The sequence below is a fragment of the Saccopteryx leptura genome, chromosome 9 (genome assembly GCF_036850995.1).
Source record: "Saccopteryx leptura isolate mSacLep1 chromosome 9, mSacLep1_pri_phased_curated, whole genome shotgun sequence".
Classification (NCBI taxonomy): Eukaryota; Metazoa; Chordata; class Mammalia; order Chiroptera; family Emballonuridae; genus Saccopteryx; species Saccopteryx leptura.
This window is the reverse complement of record NC_089511.1, coordinates 48588205-48602556: the sequence shown is the minus strand read 5'-3', so window position 1 is coordinate 48602556 and position 14352 is coordinate 48588205. Positions and strand designations below refer to the sequence as shown.

Genomic DNA, 14352 nt, shown 5'->3' with positions numbered 1-14352 from the left:
GAGTATCTATGAGGCTAAAATTATGAGCAGATTTTTTTTCTCTTACTTTCAAATTTTTCATCAATAAACTATATTAACTATATAATAAAATTAAGATGGAAAAAATACATAATATTAGAAGAAAAAAGATACTGAACCATTTTATATACCTAACGGGCAGCATTAGGTGCAAATGGGTGGGTAGGATACCTGAGGCCAGAGTATGGAGCCAGAGGGTGACAGGCACCAGAGGAGGGGACGGCACCAGGAGCTCTGTGTTGCTTGCTTGGGCACTGCTGTGAGACACACGGAGGACGGTGCAGAGGCAGCTCCTGAGAAAGTGGCTATTTATAAACCACCAGGATCTTTCATAGTTCATGAAAAACCTACCATCTGTGACCCCACTGAAACTTTTAAACTGTTACTCTTTGGGTAAACAAATGTTATATTTTTAATATGTAAGCAAAGTAAGCATTTCTTTTCAGATTCTGTCAAATAAATAATATTTTATTGGATTATATATAAAGTAAAGTAGTATTTTCATAGTCTAAAATTATCTACTTTAAGGCTTATAGGTTGCTGCTCCTTCTTTGGTAGTTGTAGACTAGATTTTAAAGACAATTTTATGTTCTCCTACCTTATAATTAAATATATATATGTATATGCATACATATATCTATATCTATTGCCATTGTAAACAGAAATTTAAAATTTACTGTGATGAACCCTGGCTGTTTGGCTCAGTGGTAGAGCATCGGCCCAGTACATGAAAGTCTCGGGTTGGACTTTTTGTTAGGGCACACAGGAGAAGTGACCTTCTGCTTCTCCACCTCTCCCTCCTCCTCTTCTCTCTCTCTCTCTCTCTCTCTCTCTCTCTCTCTCTCTCTCTCTCTCTCTCTTCCCCTCCCGCAGCCATGGCTACAAATGGTTCAAGCAAGTTGAATCCAGGTGCTAAGGATGGCTCCATGGCCTCACGTCAGGTGCTGAAATAGCTAGGTTGCTGAGCAACAGAGCAGCTGCCCCAGATGGACAGTGCATCGCCCAGTAGGGGGCTTGCCAGGTGGATCCCAGTTGGAGTGCATGCAGGAGTCTGTCTCTCTGCCTCCCTGATTCTCACTTAAGAAAAAAAAATTTTTTTTAATTAAAAATAGAAATAACATATCCAGCAATTTCACTTCTGGGTATATATCCAAAGGATATAAAAACAATATCTCAAAAAGATATCTGCAATCCCATAGCCATTGCAGTATTATTCATAATAGCTAAGTGTCTGTCAACATATAAATGAATAAAGGAAATGTGGTGTGTATACACACACACACACACACAGCATGTACACACATGCACACACACACAGGAGAAAGTTAAGTATTTTTCTCTTGCTAGCAGAGCCCTGAAAATGGGAGGGTAGGGTGTGGAACTGAAATGTTTAAAGGCCCAAGGTTTGAGGAATTCTTATCTGAAGAGAGACCTGGCCCTCACCTGCATGTCCCGCCCAGGAGGGACCTTACTGCAGAACGCCTGGGGAGCATGCCTCTCAGCACAGAGGTCAGCGCACGGCTCAGTGCCAGGCACTGCTGTCCCAGGAGAGTCATCCTGAGTCCAAGCGAGGCAACAGGTGAACTGATGTCAGAGGACCAGGGCTGGGCCCAAGCCCCGCACAGCAGAGGAGCAACTACTGACGACAACCTTGTGGACTTAGGCCCTATGCTTCTCCTGTTTCCTGGCACTATAAGAGCCTGGGATTCTGCTGTGATCCCAAAGGGAAAAACAGCTCTAATGACTGAGGGCGGGTTCACCAACAGGGAGGTGGAGAGCTGCTCGGAGCATGTACTTTGCCAATTTAGAGAAGTAAAGGAACAGACACATTCCTTACACTTTAGTGTTGTAGACTAACTCAAGGCGACCTCACAGTATTCCGCATACAAATACATCATTGTTTTTTTCACAGGGCAAAGTAATGTCTCCTACTATGTTTCCAATATTCTTACTATTGATATCCAGGACTTTTCTGGCTGCCCTGTTTGACTGATAACTGTGAGTGGCCTTACAGAGACCGCCACTACCATTTCCTTATATTCGTAACCAGGAGCTCAGATTGCATTCTTACAAGCATGCTTTCACACTTTTCCCCTAACACATCACTTTAACACTTGTCAGAAATAAAGCTCATCTGTGATTTTTTCTGCTCACACAAATGCTTCATGAGAATCCCTGGCAAACGGGCATTGAATCTTCTCAATTTACTTGAGTGAGCGTTTAGAAAAATGTCAGGGACTTCGGGACAGTTAGGAAATATATCATGTTGCTATCTCAGAGATATGGCTGATCCTACGAACAGTGTGAAAGGAGGTGACATAGATGGCGGCAGTTATAATGATAAAGTGTTTATTCTCTCCACTACAGTACATGTTTGGGGACGTGGGCTGAAAGGGGGTGGAGGGGAGTGAGATTGTATCTCCCACTAAGTAAAGTGGCTTTCATAAAAATGTCTCTGTTGACTTGTAAAAAAAAAAAGCTCAGATAACTTCTCTTAAAAAAATGCTCAGTTTGTTAATTAAAAGTTAATTAGCCCTGGCCGGTTGGCTCAGCGGTAGAGCGTCGGCCTGGCGTGCGGGGGACCCAGGTTCGATTCCCGGCCAGGGCACATAGGAGAAGCGCCCATTTGCTTCTCCACCCCCACCCCCTCCTTCCTCTCTGTCTCTCTCTTCCCCTCCCGCAGCCAAGGCTCCATTGGAGCAAAGATGGCCCGGGCGCTGGGGATAGCTCCTTGGCCGCTGCCCCAGGCGCTAGAGTGGCTCTGGTCGTGGCAGAGCGATGCCCTGGAGGGGCACAGCATCGCCCCCTTGTGGGCAGAGCGTCGCCCCTGGCGGGCGTGCCGGGTGGATCCCCGTCGGGCGCATGCAGGAGTCTGTCTGACTGTCTCTCCCAGTTTCCAGCTTCAGAAAAATACAAAAAAAAAAAAAAAAAAAGTTAATTAATGTAGAGTTTTCAAAGCAGTGCCACATTCTTTCATAACAATAAATATGTCTGTAATGTAGTCTATTTGTAAAATCCTGAAAATAAAAGTCACTTTGTTTAATCCCAACACCAAGCACATTACCCTTCAAAGAGACATCCCAGACTTTCTCCTTAATAGTAAAGAAGGCACAAACATTTAAAAAGTTACTGAAAGTATTAATAATAGCTATGTACTTTCTGTATGCCTGGCACACTTATGAGTTCTCAGATTATCTCATTTAATCTTTACTAAAACTCTATGTGGTAGTGTTATTTATCCTCATTTTATAAATGTGGACACTAGATCTCAGAGAGGTTAAGTAATTTGTTCCAAGTCACCCAGACTCAAGTGGCAGAGATGGGTTACAAATCCTGGCTCTCTCCATCTGTGCTCTTAATTACCCAATACTAGCAATAAGTGATATAAAAATCAGGTGCTAGAGAAGTCTCTGAAATACTTTCCCTAAAGGAAAGGACTGTCAGACAAGCCTCTGAAGAACTCAGGCCCAATGCTGAACCCTGAAGGAGGGAGAATACAGAGTATGTGTCAAATTATTCCAGGGTAGGGGAGCTTTGGGAGCAAATGCACAGACAGAGAATATATTGTTCATCCAAAGAGCCTGCAGTAGACAAGGGTTTCTGACGGAGACAACTCTATGACTCTGCATACCTCCGTCAACTTTCCTCTCGGAACTCTTCTGATGTGTGGCCACATGCGGAGCACTGACCTGACTACAGCTTTCATTCGTCTTCTCCCTGACAGCCTTGGGTCCAAATTAGTAGAGTGTGTGTGGGGGCTGGGGGTGGGGTCACGTTTTCCCCTGGAGCCATACTGACATGTTTCTGCTGAGATGAGTAAGGTTCACACCTCTATAGATTCATGTGGTAGAAGCAAGAGTGCAAGTGAGTATACAACGGACAGGAGGCGTGGCACTCCCCGAGGAATCCCAGCACCAGACCTAGTTTTGCTCTCTTTCTTTAGTAGAAAAAAATAGCATTCTTGTTTTAAGGATATGAAATAGCATACCAATCTGTTAAGAAAACATATTAGTTAGGAGACCTTTAAAAGTGCATTCCTTTAAGTGTGTGGGGGCAGCCTGAGGACACGCGTGTGAGGCAGCCTGGTGCAGGGGAAAGAAACCTTCCCGGCTCTTCATTCCTCACAGTAACTGACCATACTCCGCCTATCCTATGTTACAATGTTCATGCCTCATCCTTTCCGCTGCTCTATCACTTTCCTGGGAGGAAAATGAAGAACTGTGGCAGGAAAGTCAGGTATGTAGATTTCAGGCTCAGATCTTCCCTTACAGCCTCATGAAGAGCTCTATTTAAATGTGTGGGAAACATAAAATCAAGGCAATAATGATATTTTGAAAGATAGGTGCCTTTTTTCTTGACCGTATTCTCCTGTCTGTCCCCTACTAAATTGCGTGATCATGTACAGGGCAGATCATGTCTTAAATTCCTCATGTCTAAAGTGAGGGTGGAAAAAGCAGTAAAAAAATTCCAGTTCTAAAGGTCTATTATCCATCCACAGTTCACCCTTTCACCCTAGCACCAGGAACCAGGTGCCAAACCAGAAGAGCAGACTCTAAGATTATCTGACCTTAAGGAGCATATCATCAAGTTGGTAAATAAAACAGATGCTCATTCACTCAGTAGGTATTGATTGAACGATACTAGAGGTGTGCAGATCTGCATGTGACATGGGACTTGATTCTGGGTGGGGACAGAGTGGCCTATAGGAACGCTTTCCTCTTGGATTTTATGGCTTAGTGGGGAACACAGTTACTAAAAAAATAAGGATCACAATAAAATCTGATGAGTATTATTATAGAGGAGAATGTCTCAAACAGGCCTAACTGGGAAGAGAAAATCCCCATGGGATACATGTTAAAGACAGATCCCTGGGCCTTACCCAAACCCTAGAAATCAAAACCTTCTCAAAAGTACATCATATATTTTTTTAACTAATGATTTTCATTAGGCAAGTATGGAAAACATAGTAATCAAGAATTAGTAGGACAAATACCCAGAAGCGAGGTTGCTGAATCAGATGGTAGTTCTAGTTCCCATGTTTTGAAGAACACCACACTGGTTTTCATAGTGGCTGCACCAATTTGCAATCTTACCAACAATGGACAAGTGCTCCCCTTCATCCACTTCCTTGACAATACTTATTTGTTAATTTATTGATGATAGCCATTCTGACAGGTGTGAGTTAATATCTCATTGTGCTTTTAATTTGCATTTCTCTGATGATTAGTGTCATTACCCATCTTTTCATATGTCTATTGGCCACCTGTACGTCCTCTTTGGAGAAATGCTTATTCAGGTCCTCTTCTCATTAATCAAATTGTTTGTTTGGGGGTGTTAAATTGCATGAATTCTTTATATATTTTGTATATTAACCTCTTATTGGATGTATCAATGAAGAATATCTTCTTTCATTCAGTGGGTTGTCTTTTTGTTTTGTTGTTTTCTTTTTCCCGTGCAAAAACTTTTTAGTTTAATACAGTCCCATTTGTTCATTTTTTGTTTGTTTCATTTGCTCAAGGAGATGTACCCAACTATATATATATATATATATATATATATATATATATATATATATATATATATATATATATATATTACTAAGAGTGATGCCAAAGAGTTTACTGTCCATATTTTCTTCTAGAAGTTTTATGGCTTGGGATCTTACATGTAAGTCTTTAATCCATTTTGAGTTCAGTCTTTTTTGTAAGGCTTTTAAAAAATTTAATTTAGAAATTGAATTTAATGGGGTGATGATCAATAAGAGTACATAGGTTTCAGGTACATTTCTGTAGCATTTGAACTGTTGGTTGTATTGTGCGCCCATCACTCAGTCAAATCATTTTCCATCACTGTGTATTTGTCCCTTTTTATTCCTCTTCTCCTTCACCCCCCTCACCCTGGTAAACATTCCAATTTTACCTGTGTCCATGAGTCTCAATTCTATATCCTACCTATGTGGGGTATATATTTATTCCTCTTCACTTCCCCCCATTGGTAACTACTTCACTTGAGTTTATTCTTTTATGTGGTATAAGAAAAGATACATGCATCCTATGTTCACTGCAGCATCATTTGCAATAATCAACATAGGGAAGCAACCTCAGCGTCCATCAATAGATGAGTGGATAAAGAAAATGGGTACATATACAGGGTGAGATATAATTCAGCCATAAAAAAAGAATGAAGTCTTACCATTTGAGACAACATGGATAGGCCTAGATGGAATTATGCTAAGTAAAATAAGTCAGACAAAGACAAATACCATATGATTTTCCTCATATGTGAAATCTAAAAAGAACACAATAAATGAACAAACAAAACAGAAACAAACTCATAGCTACAGAGAACAAACTGATGGTTGCCAGATAGAAGGGAGGTTAGGGGACTGGGGAAAAAAAGTGAAGAGATTAAGAAGCACAAATTGGTAGTTACAAAATAGTCACAGGGATGTAAAGTAGAGAATATGGAATATAGTCAACAATATTGTAATAATTATGTGTAGTGTCAGATGGGTACTACTACACTTACTGGAGGTATCACTTCGTAAATTATATAAATGTCTAACCACCCTGTTTTATACATGAAACTAATATAATATTGAATGGCAACTGTAATTGAATTTAAAAAAAAAGAATGAATAGGACATTATGGAAACTCAGACCTCCATGAAACAATCAGTAACAGATAATCCGAGATTAAGTACATATTGGAGAGCCGTGTATCATAGTGGGCTATGGAGACACACTACTAAGGGTACCACCTCAGCATCACCACCAAAAATGGAAAAATAATAACAATGCCTTAGGATTGTTGTGACGATTAAGTGAGATAACTTAAGTAAGGTTAAACTATAAAAGAGCACAGTTATAGAACCAGAAGGTGAATCGTGAATCATAAGAGATTCACTATATGGTCCATAAAGCTTCACTGTTCTCCCAACTTGGACAATGTAATAAAGATAATGATTAATTGCCAGATAAATAAATAAGCAAACAAATAAATAAAAATGAAAGTAGTTCTGTTTCTTCTATAGAAGCCTAATAGGGAAAAGGGAGAGTTAGGATGAAATCCAGACCACACTATAATCAAAAGGGAAGTCTTTAACGCAAGAGATAGTACGTATGTTGATCCTAAAGCTAGAAAAAGAGAGAGGAGATAAAATGAGAGGTACAATGAAAGTCAAAGATACAAGGTTGCTCAGTTTGTATGAATATAAAACCTGGAGTACAGCCCTAGTTCTACCACTAATTAGCTATGCACTTTGGGGTAAACTAGTTAATTAGAATGTGCCTAAATTATTCCCCTATGATATTATGGGGTTTTCAAAATTACATTATAGTTATAATTTTATATATATTCTATATTTCAATCATTTTCATAGCCCTATTTAAAAATTCAGATGGGAACTGCAATACATACTGGAATCCACTAGATGGTAATATAGAGCTTTGTAAATGGATGTCTCTTCAGAGAAACTGAAAATGTGTAATAAACAAAAGTATGTCTTAGGTTCTCCAGAAATAGAGACGAGATTAATTTATTATTCCTCATACTGAGGTCATTATTGAAATTTATAAAGAGAAAGCAGATGTTTTAACCCCTTTATTTTATATCTAAATAAAAGTATTATTTGGAAGGCCCTTAAATACCTCTTAGGTGTTACGTTTTATACGTCACTAATACAAATATTGATAAATAAATACTTTAAAAATGCAATGTTGAAGGACCTCTCTTCAGATACAAAACTGTAGCTTTTAAAAATTGGAATATGTAATTTATAGCACAACTGAATACACTGACCAACAATTGTGTTTTAGTAAAATGTTACAGGATGTTATTTAAGTCTTGAAATCAATCCAACCAGTACAGACTCCATGGCAATAAATTATCCTACTTTAAAGTGACTTTGGCAACAGAAAAGAAGTTCATGACAGAGACCTTTAAAATTAGGTTTTTTATTTGCTTATAATTATATAATTATATAATAAATATTTCAATCCTTTCTACATTATTACCTCACAATGTACTAGAAAAGAAGCTATATTGTTACTGTGGTAGAGCTGATATTTAAGAAAAGGTAACTTACTTTCAAGATGTACTAAGCAGTAATTTTATTCCTCAGATAACAATTTCTATTACACTTCTAAATCTATGATCTATAAACCATATTTATTACCAGTTTTCTTTCTAACAGCGGCATAAAAGGCCATTTCTCAATCAAAGCCAATGTCAACATTAGCCATGCAACAAAGTCAAGAGCTCCAGACATGTCCATATCCATAGCCATTCCCACATCACCCAAAGCCTTGCCCACCATCTCCGGGCTCTGCTTTATTATTCATGGCTTCAAGGCAAGATGTGGTATCCTAGAAGTCAATGACTTTAATGTGCCAGGCTCAGTCAGACAAAACGAAAGACAGGAGACTACTCAGTGAAACCTGGCATAGGTAGAGACAAAGCAAAACCATAGAAAAGCTTTCCTTAAGAATCCAGGTACTGACCTGTGGTGGCGCAGTGGATAGTGTCGACCTGGAAATGCTGAGGTCGCCGGTTCGAAACCCTGGGCTTGCCTGGTCAAGGCACATATGGGAGTTGATGCTTTCTGCTCCTCCCCCCTTCTCTCTCTATCTCTCTCCCTCTCTCTCTCCTTTCTAAAATGAATAAATAAAATTAAAATAAAATTAAAAAAAAAAAAGAAATGGTTTTGCCTGACCTGTGGTGGCACAGTGGATAAAGCGTCGACCTGGAATGCTGAGGTTGCCGGTTCAAAACCCTGGGCTTGCCTGGTCAAGGCACATATGGGAGTTGATGCTTCCAGCTCCTCCCCCTTTCTCTCTCTCTCTGTCTCTCTCTCCTCTCTCTTCCTCTCTGTCTCTCTCTCTCCCTCTCTCTGTCCTCTCTAAAAATGAATAAATAAAAAATAAAAAGGATACAGAAGAATCCAGGTAATAAGGAAATCTATAGAGACAGTTGATGGCAGTTTGTTTAGGATTAGGGGCAGAGATGGAGATGGAGGGATGAAGGTGATAGCTTCAGGATATGGGGTTTCTTTTTGGGGTGATTAAAATGGTCCAAAATTGAGTGTGAGAATGGTCGCATATATTGGTGAATATAATCTATTAAATATCATTGAAATGTACATTTTAAATAAATGAACTGTATCATAACTGAATTATATCTTAAGGCAGTTTTCAAAAAAAGACAGGGGGCCAGGTAACAGGTGAGCCAGGAAATCCTGAGCAGGGGGGAACGTGAGACTCTTCCTCAGGTAACAGGTGAGCCAGGAAATCCCGAGCAAGGGGAAACGTGAGACTCTTCCTCAGGTAACAGGTGAGCCAGGAAATCCCGAGCAAGGGGGAACATGAGACTCTTCCTCAAGACCAGTCTGAGATGAGGTTTGCCAGGGGTTCACATAGTCACTGCTTATGTCATAAAAATCTTTCTCCAAGATGGCCACAAAGAGATTGCTCTTATAGTAGGCCAAACTACTGCATATCCACCAAAATTATTTGCTTCTTTTTTTTTATTATTTGGTGAGAGAAAGGGAGTTAGTGAGGCAGACTCCCGCATGTGCCCTGACGGGGATCCACTTGGCAACCCCATCTAGGGCTGATGCTTAAGTAACGAGCTAGTTTTAGTTCCTGAGGCTGTGGCGTTCATTCTGAAGGAGCTATCCTCCATGCCTGGGGCCACACAGGAATCAACTGAGTCACTGGCTGCTCAGAAGGGGAAGAAGGAGAGAAGGAGAGAAGGAGTGGGAAGAAGCACATGGTCGCTTCTAACTGTGTTCCCTGACTGGGAATCAAACCTGGGATGTCCATATGCTGGACTGAAGCTCTATCCATTGAGCCACCCACCAGGGCCAATTATTTACTTCTTAAAGGCAAGAGCAATAAGAAATTTGTTCAACTATTAACTGACTAAGGAAAACCATTCTATGGGTTTCGGTTTAACCAAGACTAATACCCTGAACCAGACCATTGTATCAGTTTGTAAAACACGCAAATCAATAGCATCCACACTATACCCTTTGCTAAGAGAGTCAAACTGAACTCATGTTCTCTCAAAGAAACGCCATTCCCTGAAGTAAACAGCACAGGCTGTGACTCACAGTTGGCGATGTCGCCTTGAAGCTGCAGAATCTGAGGAACCGGCATTGTGAGGACAACAATGTCAAACTGCTCAGGGAAGCCTGTTTCCTTGAACACTTCCCACTTGTCATTTCTCAGGTTGATGTGGGTCACACATTGTCTGAAACAGATATCAGCACCTGTTCCAAAAGCAAAACCCTGGTCACATAAGCAGAATTTTTCATACGAATAAAGGGGGAGAGGAGTCACCAGCTGGATCTATTCGGGTGAAGAAAATGATGCAAATTGTCCTCTCCAGCCCCTGGGGTTCACTTTCTTGACTTTCTTTCTCATTCAGTGGGAATTCCTCTTTCTGGTACTCTTGGACCTGCTGATCAATGCCTGCTCTGATGAAAAAGAACTATTACGATGAATAATAACAGTAACAATAGCTATTTTTTAATAAGTATCTGCGATATGCCAAGACTATGCAAAGCTCTTGATATACATTATACCAATTAATTTCACAGCGAAGAAAACAGATTCAGAAATACTATGCCATAATTTAAAGCTACATACATCTGACTTTGAAGCTCATTATCATTGTAGAGCATGTTACATTTTAGTAAAGGTGTTAATTCTTCTCTCTAGCAATAATAAGAAAGAGCATTTTTCCTATTAAAAATTATTAATTTCTATTAAACCTTAGAAATGTCTCTGTAAGAAATGTTTACCTGAAATCTATGTACACTTATTGATCAATGTCACTCCATTAAATTTAATTTTCTAAGTAAAATTTTTTAAAAAGAGAAGAGAAATCTAAGTCTTCATCAATAGGTCAATTATCTTTATTAAGAAGAATTAAGAGAAATACAATCTAGACTATCCTTTCATTGCATTTTCTTCTTTGCATTTATCACAAAGGTAGATAAATAATTATCTGAATAATTATTTGATTAATATTTTCTTCCCTCTTAATCTGTAATAAATGTTTTGTTTCTATACATAGCAGATAGCACATATGGTATAGTACTTGGCACAGACTTGGTATTTAATCAATATTTGTTTAAAACAGCAATTTTCAACCTTTTTCATCTTATGGCACAATCAAGTAATTACTAAAAATTCTGTGGCACACCAAAAAATATTTACCACTGTCTCCGCAGCACATAATATTTAATAAAAATTCTAAAACATGCAGCTAGCTGTAAAGATAACAAAATATTAAGAAGGTTTAAACATTTTACAAATAAAATGTGTTTCTATTATATATTTATTCCACTTTATCTTGTCTTTCTCAATTTTAAATAGAAAATCTAAATTCACTTTCCTACTATAATTTCTCATAATTAGATTGTAGGGAGCAGTAGTTCAGAACTGATCAGATGAAACGTGAAGAGATGTGAACAATATCTAATTAAATGCACTACTTGAGAGAGAGAGGTTAGATAGATAGATAGATAGATGATAGACTTATTATAAACATGGTCCAAACATGTCATGGAATGATTTATGTAAAAAATCCCATGTGTATATTTTTAAAGAATAAATATAAAGATATATGAATAGCTAAATAGAGACAGTCATGTAGATTAATAGATAGATGCATAAACATTTTTCTGGAAGCATGCACTGGAAACCGTTATTTATGATTCCTTTAGGGCAGGGGTCAGGAACCTTTTTGGCTGAGAGAGCCATGAACGCCACATATTTTAAAATGTAATTCCATAAAAGCCATACAACGACCCGTGTATGTCACGCATTATCCAATAAAAATTTGGTGTTGTCCCGGAGGACAGCTGTGATTGGCTCCAGCCACCCGCAACCATGAACATGAGTGGTAGGAAATGAATGGATTGTAATACATGAGAATGTTTTATATTTTTAACGTTATTTTTTATTATTATTAAAGATTTGTCTGCGAGCCAGATGCAGCCATCAAAAGAGCCACACCTGGCTCGCGAGCCATAGGTTCCCGACCCCTGCTATAGGGGAAGAAAACTAGCTATTGAGTGGGGAATAAGAGAACATGTACTTTTTTTTTATAATTGTCTTTATAGGATTAATATTTAATTATATGTATAACTTTTATTTAAAAATACTAATATTAAAAGAAAGTAGAGAAAATCCTCTTCCCACCTGATTCTTTCAAGTAATGCTTAATGATTGAAGAAACTCCTTGAGGTGCCACAAAGTTAGAGTCTCCTTCTTTCACCACCATTCCTTCAATAGGGGAGGTCAGAGGCTTCAAAATGCCATGAGCTAACAGCTCATCATAAAAACTGCAATAAATCAGTATATATAACATAATTATACAATATAATTAGCTCCAACATACCACATTCTCTTACAAGAATTCTTAAGAGATTATAATACCAAATAACTAGAAATTGTCAGATGATTATCTCAACGTATGTTTTGTGTTAACAAAATTTATGATTCAGGCGAAGAACAGATGTGTTTTGAAAATCCACAAATCTTTTGCTGACACTAACCAATGGCCTATTTTCCTGTACATTTCAAAAAACTAGTCAGTGAAGATAAACAGAAAGGTATTTAGTACACCAGTTTTAAGTTGGTTAAGACTGACTTCCATCACAGCAATTGTGTCCTCTTCCTCAACACCAACATAATAATTCATATTTATTGAGCCTTTATTGTGTTCCATATGATATCTCGTCTGACTTTCACAACAACACTATGAGGCATGTATTACACGTTTCCCGTTTTCCTTAGGTAAACCTTTTACTGCTAATACCATCAAAAATGATATCATAATTTCACCATATTACAGGAAGCGAAGCTGAACCCTGTTAAAAACGGATGGTTTATGTTTTTACATCATACAGCCAGCAAGAAGTCTTCCAGCCCTCGCTGACTCACCTTTGGTGTATTTGGGCAGAGCGGGGCGTGCGTGTGATGTACTGGGCCCCCAGGTCCACTGTGCTCTGCGGGTCATGAGGACTGCTGGTGGTGGTCATTCTTCCCCCTTGAATGAAAATGTCTGTGCATTAGAATGGACCTTTTGTTATTAATGTTGTTCACTCCATGTTACCGCAGATGGATTACTTTGAAGCTTTATTAGAAAACACTTGTCTTTCAAGTTGAAGGTTTTGTCATCCAACACTGGCAGGCAGTAGTTGAGACAACTTGATCACTGATTGTGGGGTATTTTTCGGAAAGGATACATGACTGACGCCGCAGTGTGCAGCACTCTGTCTGGTGTGTACAGTCACTAATCTGAATGAAAGGAATGAATGAAGTAAACTAATGCATGAAATGGCAGAATGAATCAGTCAACGAATTGCTTTCACTCTTCCAGTCAGGATTCAGGAGAAGAACAGGATTCTGTAAACTAGATCTTCCAAAAGTCTCGGTCAATGCGCCTCGGGGATCCTCATAATCTGGAGAGCCGCCAAGGCACAGGCACAAGACGGAACTCCACTTAGCGACAGCGGCAGGCCGGGGCAGGCAAGCTCCGCGTAGGACTCCGTCCAGGCCGCTCAGGCCCCGCACCCAGCGCCGGGCGGGTCGCCGCCCCCACCGCGCCCCTCTCGGGCTCTCCCCGGCGGCGGAAGTCCGGCCCACGTGACGAGGCGCGGCTGCGCAGCCGGGCCCGCGCCGGACCCGAGCCGCGGCGTGCCCGTCAGCCTTTCGCCCGTGGGGCCCGCGGCGCCTCAGAAGCCGGCGTGCACGCGGCCTTTGGCTTCCCGCGTTTCGGCCATACGACGACCCACCTGAGTCCCCAGCCTTGTCCCACACAGCGAGGTGTAAAGGACAGGTCGTCTCCCTCCTCAGGAGCGCTGCGCATAAGCTTCCCGTCAGCCCGGCACCCACGATGAGCACCCGCGCCATGCCGGTGTCTCCGTGGCGACACTGGCCGGCTGCGCTGGACCCTGAGCAGTCCCGCCGGCCGGCCGGCAGGGGGCGGAGAAGAGGCGACCGCAGCTGACGGGCAGGTCCGCCCGGGAGTGAGCTGCAAATTTGGGCTGCCCCTTTGGTATCTGAATGAGGAGGCTGGGGCAGATCCTCATTGCTTTTTTAATCTGTTCTGCGGTTTTCCATTATCTCCTACTTCTTCATTTCTATTAAAAGTTTGATCATTTTGCACAATCAGACCTAAAACCTCATAATCATCTTCAATAGCTTCTCTTTTTTCACCCTTCATATCTGTCCTCTGATCTTTTTTACCTTTTTTCCTTTGTAATCCAGTATCATGCGGTTGTACATAAGAAAAGTCCATTTCTTCCACTAGAAATGTACT

The 14352-nt window shown here is 40.2% G+C and overlaps 1 protein-coding gene across 2 annotated transcripts in view; it reads right to left on the bottom strand.

Moving 5' to 3' along the window:
- The window catches only part of RNLS (renalase, FAD dependent amine oxidase), a 325381-nt gene extending 311410 nt beyond the window's left edge, over window positions 1–13971 (bottom strand). For both annotated transcript variants that reach the window (XM_066349564.1, XM_066349565.1), the window contains exons 1-4: window positions 13826–13971; window positions 12972–13077; window positions 12228–12370; window positions 10130–10288 (exon numbers count right to left, since the gene is read on the bottom strand). In XM_066349564.1, the coding sequence (XP_066205661.1) occupies window positions 10130–10288; window positions 12228–12370; window positions 12972–13077; window positions 13826–13943 (526 nt within the window). In that variant the 5' untranslated portion in view covers window positions 13944–13971. The remainder of the gene's footprint in view (window positions 1–10129; window positions 10289–12227; window positions 12371–12971; window positions 13078–13825) is intronic.
- Between the last annotated feature and the right edge of the window lie 381 nt (window positions 13972–14352).